The sequence below is a fragment of the Belonocnema kinseyi genome, chromosome 2, assembly GCF_010883055.1.
Source record: "Belonocnema kinseyi isolate 2016_QV_RU_SX_M_011 chromosome 2, B_treatae_v1, whole genome shotgun sequence".
NCBI classification, from domain to species: domain Eukaryota; kingdom Metazoa; phylum Arthropoda; class Insecta; order Hymenoptera; family Cynipidae; genus Belonocnema; species Belonocnema kinseyi.
In genome coordinates, this window is record NC_046658.1 from 28,031,664 (window position 1) to 28,047,137 (window position 15,474).

At 31.1% G+C, this 15,474-nt stretch overlaps 2 protein-coding genes and 1 pseudogene across 3 annotated transcripts in view; 1 reads left to right on the forward strand and 2 right to left on the reverse strand.

Annotated features, from left to right (window-relative positions):
- LOC117166990 overlaps positions 1-12,600 on the forward strand; it is a 17,108-nt gene extending 4,508 nt beyond the window's left edge. Inside the window, exons 2-5 of one of the 2 annotated variants that reach the window (XM_033351516.1) lie at positions 5,515-5,658; positions 5,839-6,057; positions 8,802-8,921; positions 9,002-9,846. In XM_033351516.1, coding sequence (XP_033207407.1) covers positions 6,045-6,057; positions 8,802-8,921; positions 9,002-9,174 — 306 coding nt within the window. In that variant the 5' untranslated portion in view covers positions 5,515-5,658; positions 5,839-6,044 and the 3' untranslated portion in view covers positions 9,175-9,846. Of the gene's footprint in view, positions 1-5,514; positions 5,659-5,838; positions 6,058-8,801; positions 8,922-9,001; positions 9,847-12,517 lie in introns of those variants that run through there. The other variant, XM_033351515.1, reaches the window with a different exon arrangement.
- Positions 1-15,474, reverse strand: part of LOC117166989 — a 92,893-nt gene that overhangs the window by 37,294 nt on the left and 40,125 nt on the right. The gene's annotated exons all lie outside the window — the stretch shown is intronic.
- Positions 13,580-13,710, reverse strand: LOC117168595 (annotated as a pseudogene).

Consider the following 15,474-nt stretch of genomic DNA (forward strand, 5'->3'; position numbering starts at 1 on the left):
GTTTAAAAGTCTTTGCAAATTATTTGAAATACTTTTGAAATATTCGGTGATATTTCTTAAATTAATAAAACCTTCATGAAATCTTTTTAAAATAATTGAAGTATATGCAGTCTTTTTAATCGACCAGAAATCTTTGAAATCTTAATTGTCGAATAATAAAAGACTTTATCAAATCTTTTTAAACTATGCGAAGTCTTTGCGAAACCTCTGAAATTGTTCCGATTTCTATGGCATTTAACCGTTCTTTTAATAATGTCATGTTAAGTTTTAATAATGTCAATTTAAGTCAAAATCAATTGCACTTAAATAAGTTAGTGCACATTTTTGAATGGACATACTTTGAGGTGCTAGATCTTTAACCATTTTTAATAAAATCATATGGTAATTATTACATCAAGAATGTAAAACTTCATTAAGAAATATTAACCATCCTAAATTTGTAATATGCCAATGGCGTAAAACAAATCGGTATTTTGTAAGTAAATAGTCGCTAGCGACTAATAGTGGAAATATAGGCGGGAAGTCTCTAGGACAGTGGTCGGCAAACTTTTGCTCAATTTTCAGGTATGGTCAGATTCCACTCGACTTCATTTTTCCTACTACTTTCCGGTCTATTTATGTACCTTAGTGTGAGTGAACTTACTGCAGCAAGGGTCTTTTGTCCACAGGCATGTCAAAGTAAGGAAATTTTAAAACTTTTAATTTTTTAACTAGCGATTGGAAATAGCATTATCAGCATCTGCGAATTTTTCCGATTCCAATGATATATTACTTGCCTAGAAAATTTGACAATTTGAGAAGTATTTAGTATTAAACTGAGTGTAAAGCTGATGTTCCTTGATATTATACTCCTTCAAATAATTAACTTTTCTAGGCAAGTAATATATCATTGGAAACGGAAAAAGTCGTAGATGCTGATAATGCTATTTTCAAATCGCTAGTTGAAAAATTAAAAGTTTAAAAATTTCCTTCTTTGACATTCCTGTGGACAAAAGACCCTTGCTGGAGTAAGCTCACTCACACTAAGGCACATGAATGGACCGAAAAGTAGTAGAAAATATTTAGTCGGGTGGAGCCTGACCATACCTGGAAATTAAGCAAAAAATTTGCCGACCACTGCTCTAGGAGTCTAGGACTCTCGGTAGATTACTGGGGATGAGTATTCCATGATGGGAGTGAACTTCAATATTTATTTCCGTTCTTATCGAATTTTCTTAACACGTTTATTATGATTTACAGAAGTTGTTCTTTTTAAAGGAAGAACTTTCCGATAAATTCAATATAAATGAATGGAAATTTTTTAATCAACACACATTTGTTTGGAATTTTCCAGTTATTATTCTCATTATGAAAATGTAAATTCATCTAACAATGTACTTTTCATATTTTTTAAATATTAATGAAACGTAAAAAATGCATTTTTAAGGTATTTCGGGATGAAGGTAAAATGAAATTCTTCTATCTGAATTTGATCTGAATTTTCTACAGAATTGCATTAATCACGTTTTTTACTTCAAGGTTTAGATAAATGTAACATTAATATGCATAATGAAATTAAGAAAAATTCAAGATCTGACATACAAAATTGTATTTATTCAAGCGAGACGTGTATACGCAAAAGTATTTTAAATTATATTTGACATGCGCAAAAGAATCTTAATTGTTAATTAGGCATCAAACACAATTGTAAAAATCTGTTTTTTGGATTCAGGGGGTCTAAAAACGTGGACAGTTTACAAAAACTGGGCGAACCAATTTTCCAGAAATCTAATACCTTCTCTGACGAGAATGTAAAAATCGAGAATTATTCTAGATCAAGCTTAACTCTTAAAGATCTACACCCCTTTCCTTACATTACTCGCTTCCACGCTCCGTGAGTCACGCTTACACCACAAAAGGTTTACAGAAATAATAAAATAAGGGGCTAAAAGCGTATATTCGCTGTAAAAGCAGCGAAATTTAGCTGTTATTCAGTGAAATTTCACTGATCAGCAGTTACATTTCACTGTTTCAGCAGTGTATATACGGTGATTTGAATTACACATATACTGATTCAGATTTAGAGAGTACAAAGAAGACGAATTTTCAACAAAATACAGGAATGTTCAACTCAGAAACGACAATTTTTATAAAATAGTTTCATTTCAAGTGAAAAATATAAATTTTAAACCAAAAATGAAATAGTTGCATTTTCAGTTAAAAAAATCATTTTAAACAAAATAATCAAATTTTTAATCAACGAGATGAATTTTCAACTGAATTGAAGAAATATTCAACTGGATTCGTTAATTGTTTTTAAACTTTTAACAAAATAGCTTCATTATCAACTGCGTTTAGTTGAATTTTCAGTTGAATAAATCATTCTTTCGACCAACAAGGCGAATTGTTAACAAAATACATGAACTTTCAAGGAAATAGCATTTGAATTTTTAACTACAGAGTTTAATTGTCAATCAAGAAGACCTACTTTGCTTGCAATTATTTTATTTGGAAATAAAGTTCAATAAAATACCACGATAATCATTTTTACTTTCATAACTTCTATTTGTGCACGGATTCGCGTGGGTACCCTCTCACGATGCAGAATAAATGATTGTGCAACACTAAACATTTTTATCAAATGTTTAGGCAAATACAAGTACTTCCATTGTACTAAAATTAATGCACTGATTTTAGGCCCGCCTTGGTAAAAGAAAAAATTTCAAATGCGCATAGAATGTGTACATTTCGGTACAATCGGTTGTACATTTATCTCGCGCTGCGCGCTCGATTATGTATTTACCTCGCGCTACGCGCTCGGTCTTTATATTTTCGCACATTCTTGCGTAAACATTTTTAAATTAAGACGCAAAACATCCACCACTGTAAATTTGTAATTGTGACTTCTCTTTCGTTAAAAGAGAGTTTGAGCGCGACTTGATGGCATTTGTGAAATGTTACCCCCTAACATTCAAAATGTTCTACTGAAAAATCCGAGATATTACATGTATGGTTATGTCAAATTACGTCTGTAAATATTGTATGTATGTAATATGTATGTATTTTAGCTACAAACTGTATATTAATTAATACAATCTGTAACTGATAAACATATGTTATAATAGTTACTTCATTTTTGCGTTTCAGAGAAAAATTGAAGGTATTATAATTGACAATATACTATTTTTTTGTTTTTAAAGAAATCTCAAAATTCTTTATAAAATGGACAAATTGGATTTATCCGTTGCTTGATTTTATACAGAATTTTGAATTTTGATAGCATTCAACATTTTAAAGAGAAAAATGTTTAGCGTTTTCATAATTAAATTAAATAAAACTTTTCAGTCATTAAAAAATAGGTGAACATAAAACTTTTTCCGGTGATGTATTAAAATTATAAGTCATAATTTATGATTTATAGCATATAAATAGCTATGTAACGACATAATATTAAAAATTTTAATTTAAACAATAAATAATTAGTTTTCATTATATAACTACTCACTAATAATTGTGAATCATTAGGATAATTATATAATAAGCACTTAATATTCGAGTGTAAATAAATATGCAGTACATCATTTACATTCATGGTAACTCCTGTAATTGTAACTGTGGTGGTAACTCATTTTTAACATTTTGTAACTTCAGCAATTACCGACGCGGAACGTCTGAAAAATGCCGAAAACTGCGAAGTAACTCCGAGGAGTTCACCCACAAACCAAGAGGGCGCTTTTAGCAGTTGAATTTTGACGTAGTCTCTTATTCCATTACATGAGCCATCTCCCAACTCATCTCTGATTTTAGTTTGCTTTTTTGGATTTTGAAAATGCTCTAACTATGATAATTTTCTTTTTATAGAAAAAAGTCACGAGAATAAATTGTTTGACTCTCTGAGTACTATGAACAATCGTACATAGAATTTTAAAATCTTGAAAAAATGTGGTTTCAAAAATTTTTGTACAATCAAATTTGGAATTTTCAACTTTTCGAGCAAATTAAAAAAGTTGTTATCATAATATTGTAGGTCTTTTAAAAAGCAACGTTTTTTTTTCTCTTGACTTCTTTTCGTATCATGAGTTATTTGGCCTAAAATGCTCATTTTAGTTGTTTTTTTTTGGATTTTGGAAAAGCTATAACTCTGGTAATTTTCAATTTTTCGAAAAAAGTCATAAGGATAAATTGTTCGCCTTTCCGAATACTATGAACAACCGTACAGAGAATTTTTGAATTTTGAAAAAAGTGGTCTAAAAAATATTCAAAATATGCCCACTTTTTGAGTTTTCATCCAAAATGGCTGGCTAACAGACTTAACCTTTAGTTTAGGACATTAAACGAGTGTACCAAAGCGCAATCTAATAGATTCATTTTTCCAAAATGTATCGTGTTCACAGCAGAGAGACAGACAGACATATAGACACATTCGTAAAAACCTGTTTTTCGGATTTAGGGCGTCTCAAAACGTGGACATTTAACAAAAACTGAGGGGGGGGGGGGGGGGCAAATTTTACACAAATCTAATAACTTCTCTGATAAGAGTGTCCAAATGTGCGCACTTTCTTACCACAACTTTGACCTTTTAATTTCTTTTTCGTCCTGTTGGCTTTCAAAAAATTTAACTTTTCATGTTTTTGATTATATTTTTTTATGATTCAAACTAAAAATGACTTTTTGTGCGAACAAATTTTTAATTTTCGATTTTTCACGAAAAATCAAAAAGTTGGTACGATGATCTTGTAGGGCCTATAAAAATAAACGTTTTTGTTCTTTTGACTTTTTTCATATCGTGCGTTGCTTTGCTTTAAAATAATTCATTTTGAAATGCGTTAATTATAAAAATTCTGAATTAAAAAATTTGACTCCAGATTTTTCAGATCGTTTCATGAATTTCTATATGTTTGAACGTGCACAAAATTCTTGGAAAATTTCCTGTTTTCTCGGGTGGTAAGACATCCTGACTTTTAGACCGTCTGTTTTCGGTTTGATAACAGAAAGGAACACAATTCATTGTTATTTCTGTTTTACAGAGAAATGAAATGACAATTCCAATAATAAATAAAAAAATTGATGAGCTTCAATATTTGCAAAAAAAAGTTTCACAGTCGAAAAAAAAAAAAATGAGAAAAGAACTTTTGCGGGAAATACATATAAGCCTGTTAGAAATCTTGCTATAAAATTCGCTCAAGGAAGTTCAAACAAAAATGATTTGTATACAGTAAGACACAATCATTTATGCGTACGCTGCATCATAATCTATCATTATTTACCATTTAAATTGACACATATTTCAGTTCTATTATAACTAGCATTTATTAACTGATATTTGGGAAGTTTTTACCGATAATAAACTAATTTCAAATGTGAAAACTTGTTTCAAGACGTCTACAACCGAGAAACCAGTTGCTGTCTTAAAATCTGTACGGCCCAAGAATAGACATCAAGTAGGGCTTCTTATAGTCAATAAGTGACTATATGTCTACGAACACTGCTGCACTAGCTACTGTAAATTGATTTATGTTCTATAATTTCTTGCAGAACAATCAGCCTCCTGGAAAAAACATCTCTACACAGTCAGTACTTGCATTACCAAAAAGTAATGAACGAGAAAAAGTTCCTGTACGATTGCCAAAGGTAATTCCCACAAAAGTTACAGCTCAAATGCAAAGGCCTCAAACAAAGGTAAACATTCCAAGTTTTTTAATTTCTGACAGGCACTATTTTGAATTGTAATAGCAAACCATTTCTAGTTTTTATGTGAATACTGTTTGTTATAATAAAAGTTAAAAAAAAAATCGATAATTAGAATGTGATATAATACTTATTCGTAACACTGTGATCTTAAGGTATAAAATTCCATAGGCTTGTACTAGTAGAAACGTGGATAGGGAAAAGCTGTGCGAAAAAATAGAAACATTGAAAAATGTGATTTGAAGTTTGAAGAAGAACCTAGTTGAGACCAAGAATGACAGGAGACTGAAAAAAGAGAAAATGTGACAGGCAGGGCCAGTAATCTGAACAAAGGAACAAAAGTACCTCCTGCAGGAAGTCTAGATAACAAAACGATTATGGTTATCAAAGGTAAAGAACCTCCATGAAGAAGTGAATATTATCAGCCAAAATACATTACGTGTGGCCACTGCATCAGAAAATGATGAAAAATTTTTTTAGACGAGGAAAATCGGTAAATGACAGTGAATTTATTGTTTGACTGGAAATTTGACTAATTTTTCGAAGGATAATTTGTCCAAGTTCGATTTCTACAGTTTTTAAAATATCTTCTACTTACAAAATTTTCCTTCTTCCATTTTCATCCTTAAGCGTAATTTTTTGAATTTAAGAAATTTAAAAATGCTATCTTGAAGACTTATACCGTAAAAAATTAAAAGCGTTTGCACTTGAAATTTTTGATAAAATTGATTTTACTTTATCTACTGTAAACATAAATGAATAATTTTTTAAATGGATTTCAAAGTTAAAAAATTAAACAGTTTCAATTCAAAAGTCTTAGTCATTCAGTAAATATAAACGTCTAATTTGCACTCTACAAACTATTTTGAACTTAAAAATAACTTTATAATAATATATTCTTAATTGAAGACTTTTATTGAATATACAATATTGTTTCGGTATAAAATATTCATTTTAGCACCCATTTAATCTGAAATTTTTTAATTAAGAATACGAATTTAGTCTGTAAGTGAAACTGTTGAATTTTGATGTACAAACAACAATTAAATACCTATTATTTGTAGAAAAAATTTGATTAATTTTAAGAGATACTTAAAAGTTTTGAAAGGATAAAAAATAAATTCAAAAGTTGAAATGATTTCAAATAATTTAAACGAAGTGTGTTTACCGACAAAATTCGGCTATTTGGACCAAAATTTCGGTTCAAATAGCCAAAGCTTAATTTAAAACAAAATGTAGATTTTTTCAGATTTCGAACAAAAACTGTAGAAGCTTTTTAAGAATTTTAAAAGGCTTCAAAAGAATAAAAACATCATTTTAAGATTTCCAGAAACATTGAAAATAATTTTTCATTTTGAAAAATTATTTCAAGAGAATATTTCAAAAGGTTTCCCAAAATTTATAGAAATGTTAAAAAAGTATCTCGAAAATTTTAAGGAAATTTTTTTAAATTGGCAGGAGTTTCTAAAAAATTGAAACGTTTCAGAATTCTTGAAAAGCTTCGAATTTTTTTGTATAAAATGTGCAGAAATCTGCATTTTGTTTTAATGTAGGCTTTTGCCAATTGCACGTACAAAATTTAAAGAAACTTTTTAAAATTGGCAGGATTTTCTAAAAAATTGAAACGTTTCACAATTCTTGAAAAGCTTCGAATTTTTTGTATAAAATCTGCAGAAATCTGCATTTTGTTTTAATGTAGGCTTTGGCCATTTGCACATAAAAAGTTTAAAGAAACTTTTTAAAATTTGCAGGTTTTTCTAAAAATTATAGGAAAAATTCAATTAATTTTAAAAGATACTTACAAATTCTGAAAATATTTAAAACAACTTCTAGATTCCTCAAGATTTTGAAATAAAATGTTAAAGCTTTCCAAGGATGTTTAAACTATTAAAAATGAAAATGATTTAGCTTCTACTTTAAGAAGTCTTCAGTTTGAAAATTTTAATTTTTAATGTTTTTAGCTTGAAACTCCTTAAAATAATAAAAAAATTTTAATTTGAAAGATCATTGATTGATTTTTTGATTTATAGAGTATTTAAAATGATAACATGAATTCACCTTTTTGGAATTGAATCTGAATCTTTGAACTTTATGATTTATAAAAGTTACAAATTCTAAATTTGACAGCTTATCTGCATTTAATTAAAAACTGTTAAATTAAAAGTTGTTAGCACCTTCCATGTTATACGTATAAATTATTGAGCATTCGAATACAAAATTTTTGAATTATCAACCTTTAAAATTCAATTTTAAAAGTTCAAAATTCAAGAGATCCACTTTGAGTGCTTTGATTTGTAGTTTTTTTTATTGCTTCAAATAGAAAAATGTTAAGCTTTAGAATTTTAATTTTTTGATTATATTGACCATGAAAAATTTTTGCGAACCAAGAATTGAACGAGAAAGTATTTCTATGATTAAAACGGCCACCCTGTACATTTTAACAAAATATGAATAACATGCAATTACGTAATCAAAATGCAAAATTCAAAATCCTCCATCTCTCACTAAATGAAAATTATATTGATCCCAAACAATTTCTTTAAAAGATTTTTTTAAACTTCCATAGTCTCATTGTTTTGTTAAAACAGTTTTCATAAAGATTCTATTTCGACGCTTAATTAGAATAAGCTGTTCGTTCCGGATCTGTTTGAAGAAGGAGATGGTTCCAAAATTGCTTAAAGAAGGTATTGCTTCCAAATCAGCTTGAAGGAGATGTCTTGTTCGATAAATGCGTTCGTCTGTGGAAGTATTTTATTTTTGAAATTTTGTAGTCGCACTACTGACGCAGGGGATCAAACTTTTTTAGAATTAAAGTTTTATTTTTTTATTGAAGCATCTAATTGAAAATATTTTGCATAACTATATGTAACTAAGAATTTGAATTGAAATTTGAATAATAAATAATATAAGCTGCAAACCAACACCTACTTCAAGCAGATCCGGAACAAACACCTTATTCAATAAAGGGGTCGACTTGCTTTAATATAAAAATGGGCTAGTTTAGCGCGTAAGGTTTTGGTTACTTTTATTTTTTTTATTTTTTAAACTGCTTTCGTGGAATTTTTTTCAAACTATGGATTTTGCGTTGATTTTCTTTCTGAAATAGACAAATTGAAAAAAAAAACATTTTTCAGAAATGTATAAATGGTGGCTACAAAAGTACAAAAAATATTCGGAAGCTGAAACAGATAAAGAAGCTGAAAAAACTAGATTCTACATTGGGCAAAAAATTGCCAGCCTAAAAAGAATTCAAAGTACGTACTGCATCTCAATTTCAAAATGGATAGTTTATATACTGTCAGATGTACTAAAAATATATTTTCCACGATATCAGGTGAGAAGAGAGAGAGCATCCAAAAACAGCCTTCCGATTATTACATCGATGACCAAGGTGAGGACCAAGGTGAAAATAACCTTTCAGAAAATGCTCAAAGTCCATTGGGAGACATTCGAGAGCATGGTCAGTTGGGTGACGTTCAAGGCGGTGGTCCATTAGAAGATTTTTAAAGCAATGGCACATTGGAAGATTTTCAAGGAAATGAGCCACTGGAAAATGTTCAAGGCAACGACCCACTGGAAGATCTACAAGACATCGGAAGCATCGAAACAAGATCGGAAGACGACGAAGGCCCATTAGATGATGTTCAGAACGATGGGCTTCTCAACACCGAGAACCGAGACACTTTGAATGATCAAGTGATGGCAGATAGCGACATGGGCCATAGCAAAATCGAGGAAAGCGAGAGCGAGTATGGCGTGGTGACAAATGTCCCCTACAGCAGCTCAGATGAGGAAATTGGAATCGAAAATAATTTTGACAATAGTGGTGAGGACGAACTTGATTCATAAAACGACACTGTTAACGCAGACAATCGAGAAATTCACAACGGCAAAAACAATGTAAACTCCAGGTACACAGACGGGAAAGTCGCAGGACCACAGTTCATTAATGTTATTCAAAATATCGAGGATTATGGATGTATCTTATCGAGTTACAGTATTGGTATAAACGCAAATTAACCTGTTGCATGCATTTCTTTAATATAATACCTTATCTATATTTTTATATCAACATTATTATTAAAGTTGATTTCAAAATATCACAAGTATGTTATCGAGAGTCTTACCGATCTTCTGTATTAATGTCATCGAAAATTAGCCTCGGTGTCATTCTTTAATATAAGATCTTTTTAATATTTGTCAATCTGTATTATTATAAAAAAAGATCTCAAAATACTAAGGAATTATAATTAAAATTGATATTGCGATAACTGAAAAAATTGTTATTAAATACGTTATCTCATCCCACGTTTCTTTGATTTAAATAAAGTTTGATTAAAGAACAATATAACCTATTTTATTCATGTGTTTAGTAATACTTTAAAAATGTAACCTCGAATTGAAAATTCACAACTAACTTGTATATATTTTATTACATTCAATTGAAAACTGACAATTCAATTCAATTGACATCATTCCCTAAGGACGAGATACAATTAATTGCATCTTTAAGATTCAAATAAATTGCGTCAATTCAAATCCATCGAGGTATATTCAATAATAGTTCTACGAATTACATTTAATTGAAAATGCTCATTTCAACATTTCCAATTAAATGCAATTGAATTTTTTTTTGCAGTGGCTGTACGTTATATTTCAAATTTTGTTTCTGATACTTCAAGCTAGGTTAGCCGAGAATATAATAGTAAACAATAGTGTACTTAAACATGTGAACCAGTATTAGAATATAATGGCAATAATATAATAATACAAACGATTAATTTTTTTGCGGTGAAAAATCGGTTATCATTTTATAGAATTGTTCTCTATAGTTTCAAGACTTCTTCGATATAGACTGTATTTAAGCTAGAATTTTAGACTTAATAGAACTATTTTACGTTTTTCTTAACCTGCCTTTTAATAGAGAATTCGTCAACGCGGTATAATACCCATGTAGAAATCCGGTAGATGCTATCTGATCCCAGATAGAACTCAGTCAAGTGCCGGGTATAAACCAGGTCCAATCCCGACTACAAACCGGATAGAAATCTTGAAGGTGCCGGATGAGAGCCATATAGAAGCCGGAGGTAAATATTCAATCCAGATGGAATCCGTATATGGGCCGGCTATAAGCCCGATAATAAGCGTTAAATTCAGAAAAATTAAGAATTTGTATTCCTATGAATACGCGATTTTTCCTCCGGTAAAAATCCCACAACGGGAACAGAAAAAGTGCAAATCATATTCCTCTCTATCGACTTAGTAAAATTTAACGAAAGCATTAATTTAACCTGTTTTTCATTATTAAATTTTTTGATAACTTATAAATTCGAAACATATTCAAATGTATATTTATTAATATTTCAATAATTTATTTAAACGTCTTAAAAAATGCACCAAAGAAATCTATTCAAACGTGTGAATTTAAATAATTTTAACTCTAGAGAGGCAGAGTTGAATTGGTTAGAATTAAAATTTTAGAACTTGCATTCCGCATGAAGGAATTAAAACAAGTTATTATACACATTTTGTGAACTAATTAGAAGGAATTAAATAAAAGCAATATATGACCACTTCTGAGGAATAAAAAATATTTCTGTGAGGTGTGTTACCGGTACAATTCAAAGGAATTAAAAATATTGAAAACACGTTCTCTTTGGGAGAATAGGAAACTGTGTGGCGGCCCCTATGGAAATAGAAGTGAATAAATTTAGGAGGTATCTTATTATTATAGTGGCATTTTAGACAGATGGAATTAAAAATTCAAAATAATAGAATCATCCTTACTTTTGCACTGAAATTTGACAATATTAATTTTTCTCTATTCTGCATTTATTACTGGGAACCGGGGACAAGATCCGGGTACGTTTCGGATAGAAATCACCTAAATACCGGGTAGAAGTTTGAAGGAACCGAATAAGACCCATATGGAAATCCGGTAGATGTTATCTGTTCCCAGATAGAACCCAGTCAAGTGCCGGGTATAAGCCAGGTCCAATCTCGACTACAAACCGGATACAGATCTTGAAAGTCCCGGATGAGAGCCATATAGAAGCCGGAGATAAAAATATCAATCCAGATAAAATTCGATCAAGGACCGGGTATAAACCGGAGACAAAACCCGGGTCTAATTCCAATAGCGCCAGATAAGAACCAACTTCCATCCGGTTCTTATCTGGGTTCTATCCGTCATTTTAAGCAGGGATGCTTTGCTATTCAAAAAAGTAAATACAATAGGAGTACTCGTAGAATGGTTCTGCAGGGGACGGGAAAATAACGTTCACGAAGGACGCACAACCGAGTCAATCAGTTTTAATAATCGAGACGATGATTTAAATCTTTTTCCCGCATGTAATTTAAAATAAGCCGAGAAAATCGAATAAAAATTGAAAGAAAAGAGATTTTACAAGAAATTGGTATGAAGTTTTCAAATTCTAGCATTATGTTTTGAAAGTGTAATCTGTGGTGTTGTAGCCCTAAAGAAAAACATAGGCTGGCATTATTTTTCATAAACTGCGTTACCAGTTTGAAGTGGGAGGGAGGGGGGGGGGCTAAAAATTGAGTTTAGTTACGGGGGAGGGGGCGTTATAACTGAAAATGTCGTGACGAACTTTGTTAACATTTACAACACAAACTCATTGAGGAAAGCCAACTATATTTTTGAGTAAAAGTTCATTTTTTGATTGAAAAGGGAATTATAATATTTTTTGCTCGCAATTCATTTAGTTTAGATGAAAATCTATTAGTTGGTTGAAAATATAATTATTTTGTTGAAAATTCAACTATATTGTGAAAGCCATCTTTTTATAAAAAGTTCAACTACTTACTTAAAAGTTCATTTTTTTTTTAGTTGACGATTCATCTATGACAGGCCTGTCCAGAGAGGGGAGTTCGACTGAAACGCCACATGTTTTAGCCTTGGGAATCGTCATAACTGCACGAAAAGCGATTTGGGACCTTCACCCCACCACCAACCTCCACTCGCTGCCGGAAAGGCTTCGTGGTTGTTCGTGGTGAGTGCCACGTGACGCACATTGCAGAATTCAGTACCGCAGATAAGTTTTGAAGAAGGTTCTTTAGGACGCGTAATTTAAAATGCAATAATATTATTTTAATGCTGTAAATGTAAGATGCAACTCGAGCGAAAGAGAAATATTTACTGATATCCTGCGCTTGAAAAATTATAACTTTTTTCGACCGGAATATGATTTTATCAATATTGCAACAATTTAAAAATATGAATAGTTAATACATGATTATATTTTACAGGTTTAACTCCGAGAGCAGCTACAGATTTATTAACTTATTATTACTCTGCCATTCAACTCATTGTCAGTTACCGCAGCGTGGGATGGCAGCAAAGACGGTGTACAATGAGCGGACCGACCGAGGGTCAACTTTTTTTGCAGCCGTTCACTTGCAGTCCCTTCAGCCGGTGTTAAACTTAAATGCATCATTTTTCATAAGCTTTTCTTACGTTTTACTCAATTTAAATTATACTTTTAATCATTTTTTTTAGAAATATATTCTCAATAGTCTAAAGAATGTCTCTTTAAAATGTCAAGTTACACAAGTATATCTGAGGGTCACAATGAGCCTCCAAAAATTGCCATTATATGCCATTTTTGATATGCCTAAAACTTTTGCATAATATTTCTGAGATATAAAATTGCGATAAATGCAATATTCATTGATAAGTGAACAAGTATATTAAATATCAAATAAATTGGCTTATAATTTCCTGTAAAAAAACGAAGAAACAAAAATTGGAAACATTTTACATGTGAAACAATATAAGATATAAAAATGGCCAGAGCGAGTTCTAAAAATATTTTTTTTTTCGAAAATAAAAAAATAGGCATACATTTATTTGCCTACTAGAACGATTTGGCCAACAAACCCGTTGAAATTTGTCAAATGTAATTTTTTGGGCTACCCTAATGTATGTATGTATCTGCTATGGTCGACCGTAGTACAATGGAAGAGCCTCGCCTTGGAGGAACCGCCTTGTTAAACACGGTAGCCCCTGCGCCAGGTAAGTATGCTTCTCGAAAGAAAAAGGGGTGGGGATGAGGGGGCCCCAACCATCGCCCCCTCTTGTGAGATCCAATGCACGGGAGCGGGCGGCTAACGCGGCGAAGCCGCGCCAGTCGCGCACTCACGATTAATCATCTCGCCGAAGAATGATCGGACTGGAAGAAGTTGTTGTGCGTTACCCGTTTGGGCATTATTGCACAATCTGAGAGAAATTTGACATGGCTTGAATTTAAAATGACGTTTATTATATGTGGAAAAAAGCCCGCAAGCGGGAAAAAACCACGACGTCTGATAATTTATTTTATGAAAGAAAAGTAAAGTAGAAAAGAAGAGTGGGAAAAGGGTAGAGGGGTCGAAAATGAAAGTTCTGGTTGACTTATTTCATGAGGAAGTCTTTTGGCATCGCGTGTTTGCGGAGAGGATCAAAATTATATTTCCCTAGAGAGGAAATATGTTCAAAAGGTGATAATGATGTAGATTCATAAAATTTAGTGGCGGTTTCCCTAATATACTCTGAGATGTAAGGTAATTGAAATTCTCTGCGAAGAACTACACTACAGCCGAACCACGGCTAGAGGCGGCAAGATTCAATTTTTCAAATAATAAATTAAATCTTTTTGTATCAAATCTTTCACCCATGAATCATGATTTATCATTTATACCATCATGAGTGTTAGACACATAAATATACGATCTAATTTATTAAAGCGAGGATAAAATAATGATTTGTTTAACATAATAAATAATAAATAACGTGCGATATCAGAATTTGAGTTTCCATAAAAGTTTGGATCTAGTTAGTGTTTTTCCTCAGAAATTGCTATTCTCAATTTTTTTAGATTATATTTTGAAGAAGATTCACAGCTTTTTTACAACTTCTGGGTATTTTAATCATTTGCACCGGAAATAGTTATTTTTAATAAAAAATCATTAGACTTCAATGAAGATAAAAAATTGTTGTGATTGCAAGATAACTTTTAGCACTTTAATTATACGTGATTTAAAAAAAAGTTAATAGCTAATCAGCAAAAATGTTTAGATGATAATTGGACTAGATAGATCCAGAAAACCAGGAATCTGAACGAAATTAAGGGTATTTTTCTATATTTTACCCATTTTTCTTGAACTTCAAAATAACTTGGGTTAAAACTAAACTAAGTGTGGAAAAGTATATAATATATTGGAGGCAAAATGTCAAAATTGTGTTTCGTCAAAACTCCATTATTTCCCGGTACTCATATTTTATTTTTTTATTTTTCTTTCTTACCTTCTTCAAGGTAGTTTTTAGCCAAATTATGATGAATATTTAGAAATAAATTTAAAATATCGAAAAATGCCCTAAAATGTCTTTCGGAGACGTCAAATTATGAATTTAAACATTTTTATGAAGCTTCTCACGAGGCAAAACATTGGAGAACGCCCTTACATCTTTACGATGTTGCGATGACGACGTATGTCCGTAATGTAAACTTATGTTTAAATATTTCTAACATATTTGTGTTCTGATAAAGAATATTAATATTCTTCAACTATAATTACAAAACTGCGTTGCTTCTTTTTATATAAATTTTATTTAGAAAAAACAACGCGGTAGTACAATCCTTTCTTCCCCTTATTAGTTATGAAATTAGCTATTTTATTATTTTATTTAAGGAATCTAACCCTTAAAGGTCCTCTTATTTTGGTATAACGTTAAGGTTCTTATGGGGTCGTTAAAGACCCCAGCCGCAATATTTTATTGCGTAGAAGCTTTTTAATATTTTGGCGTGA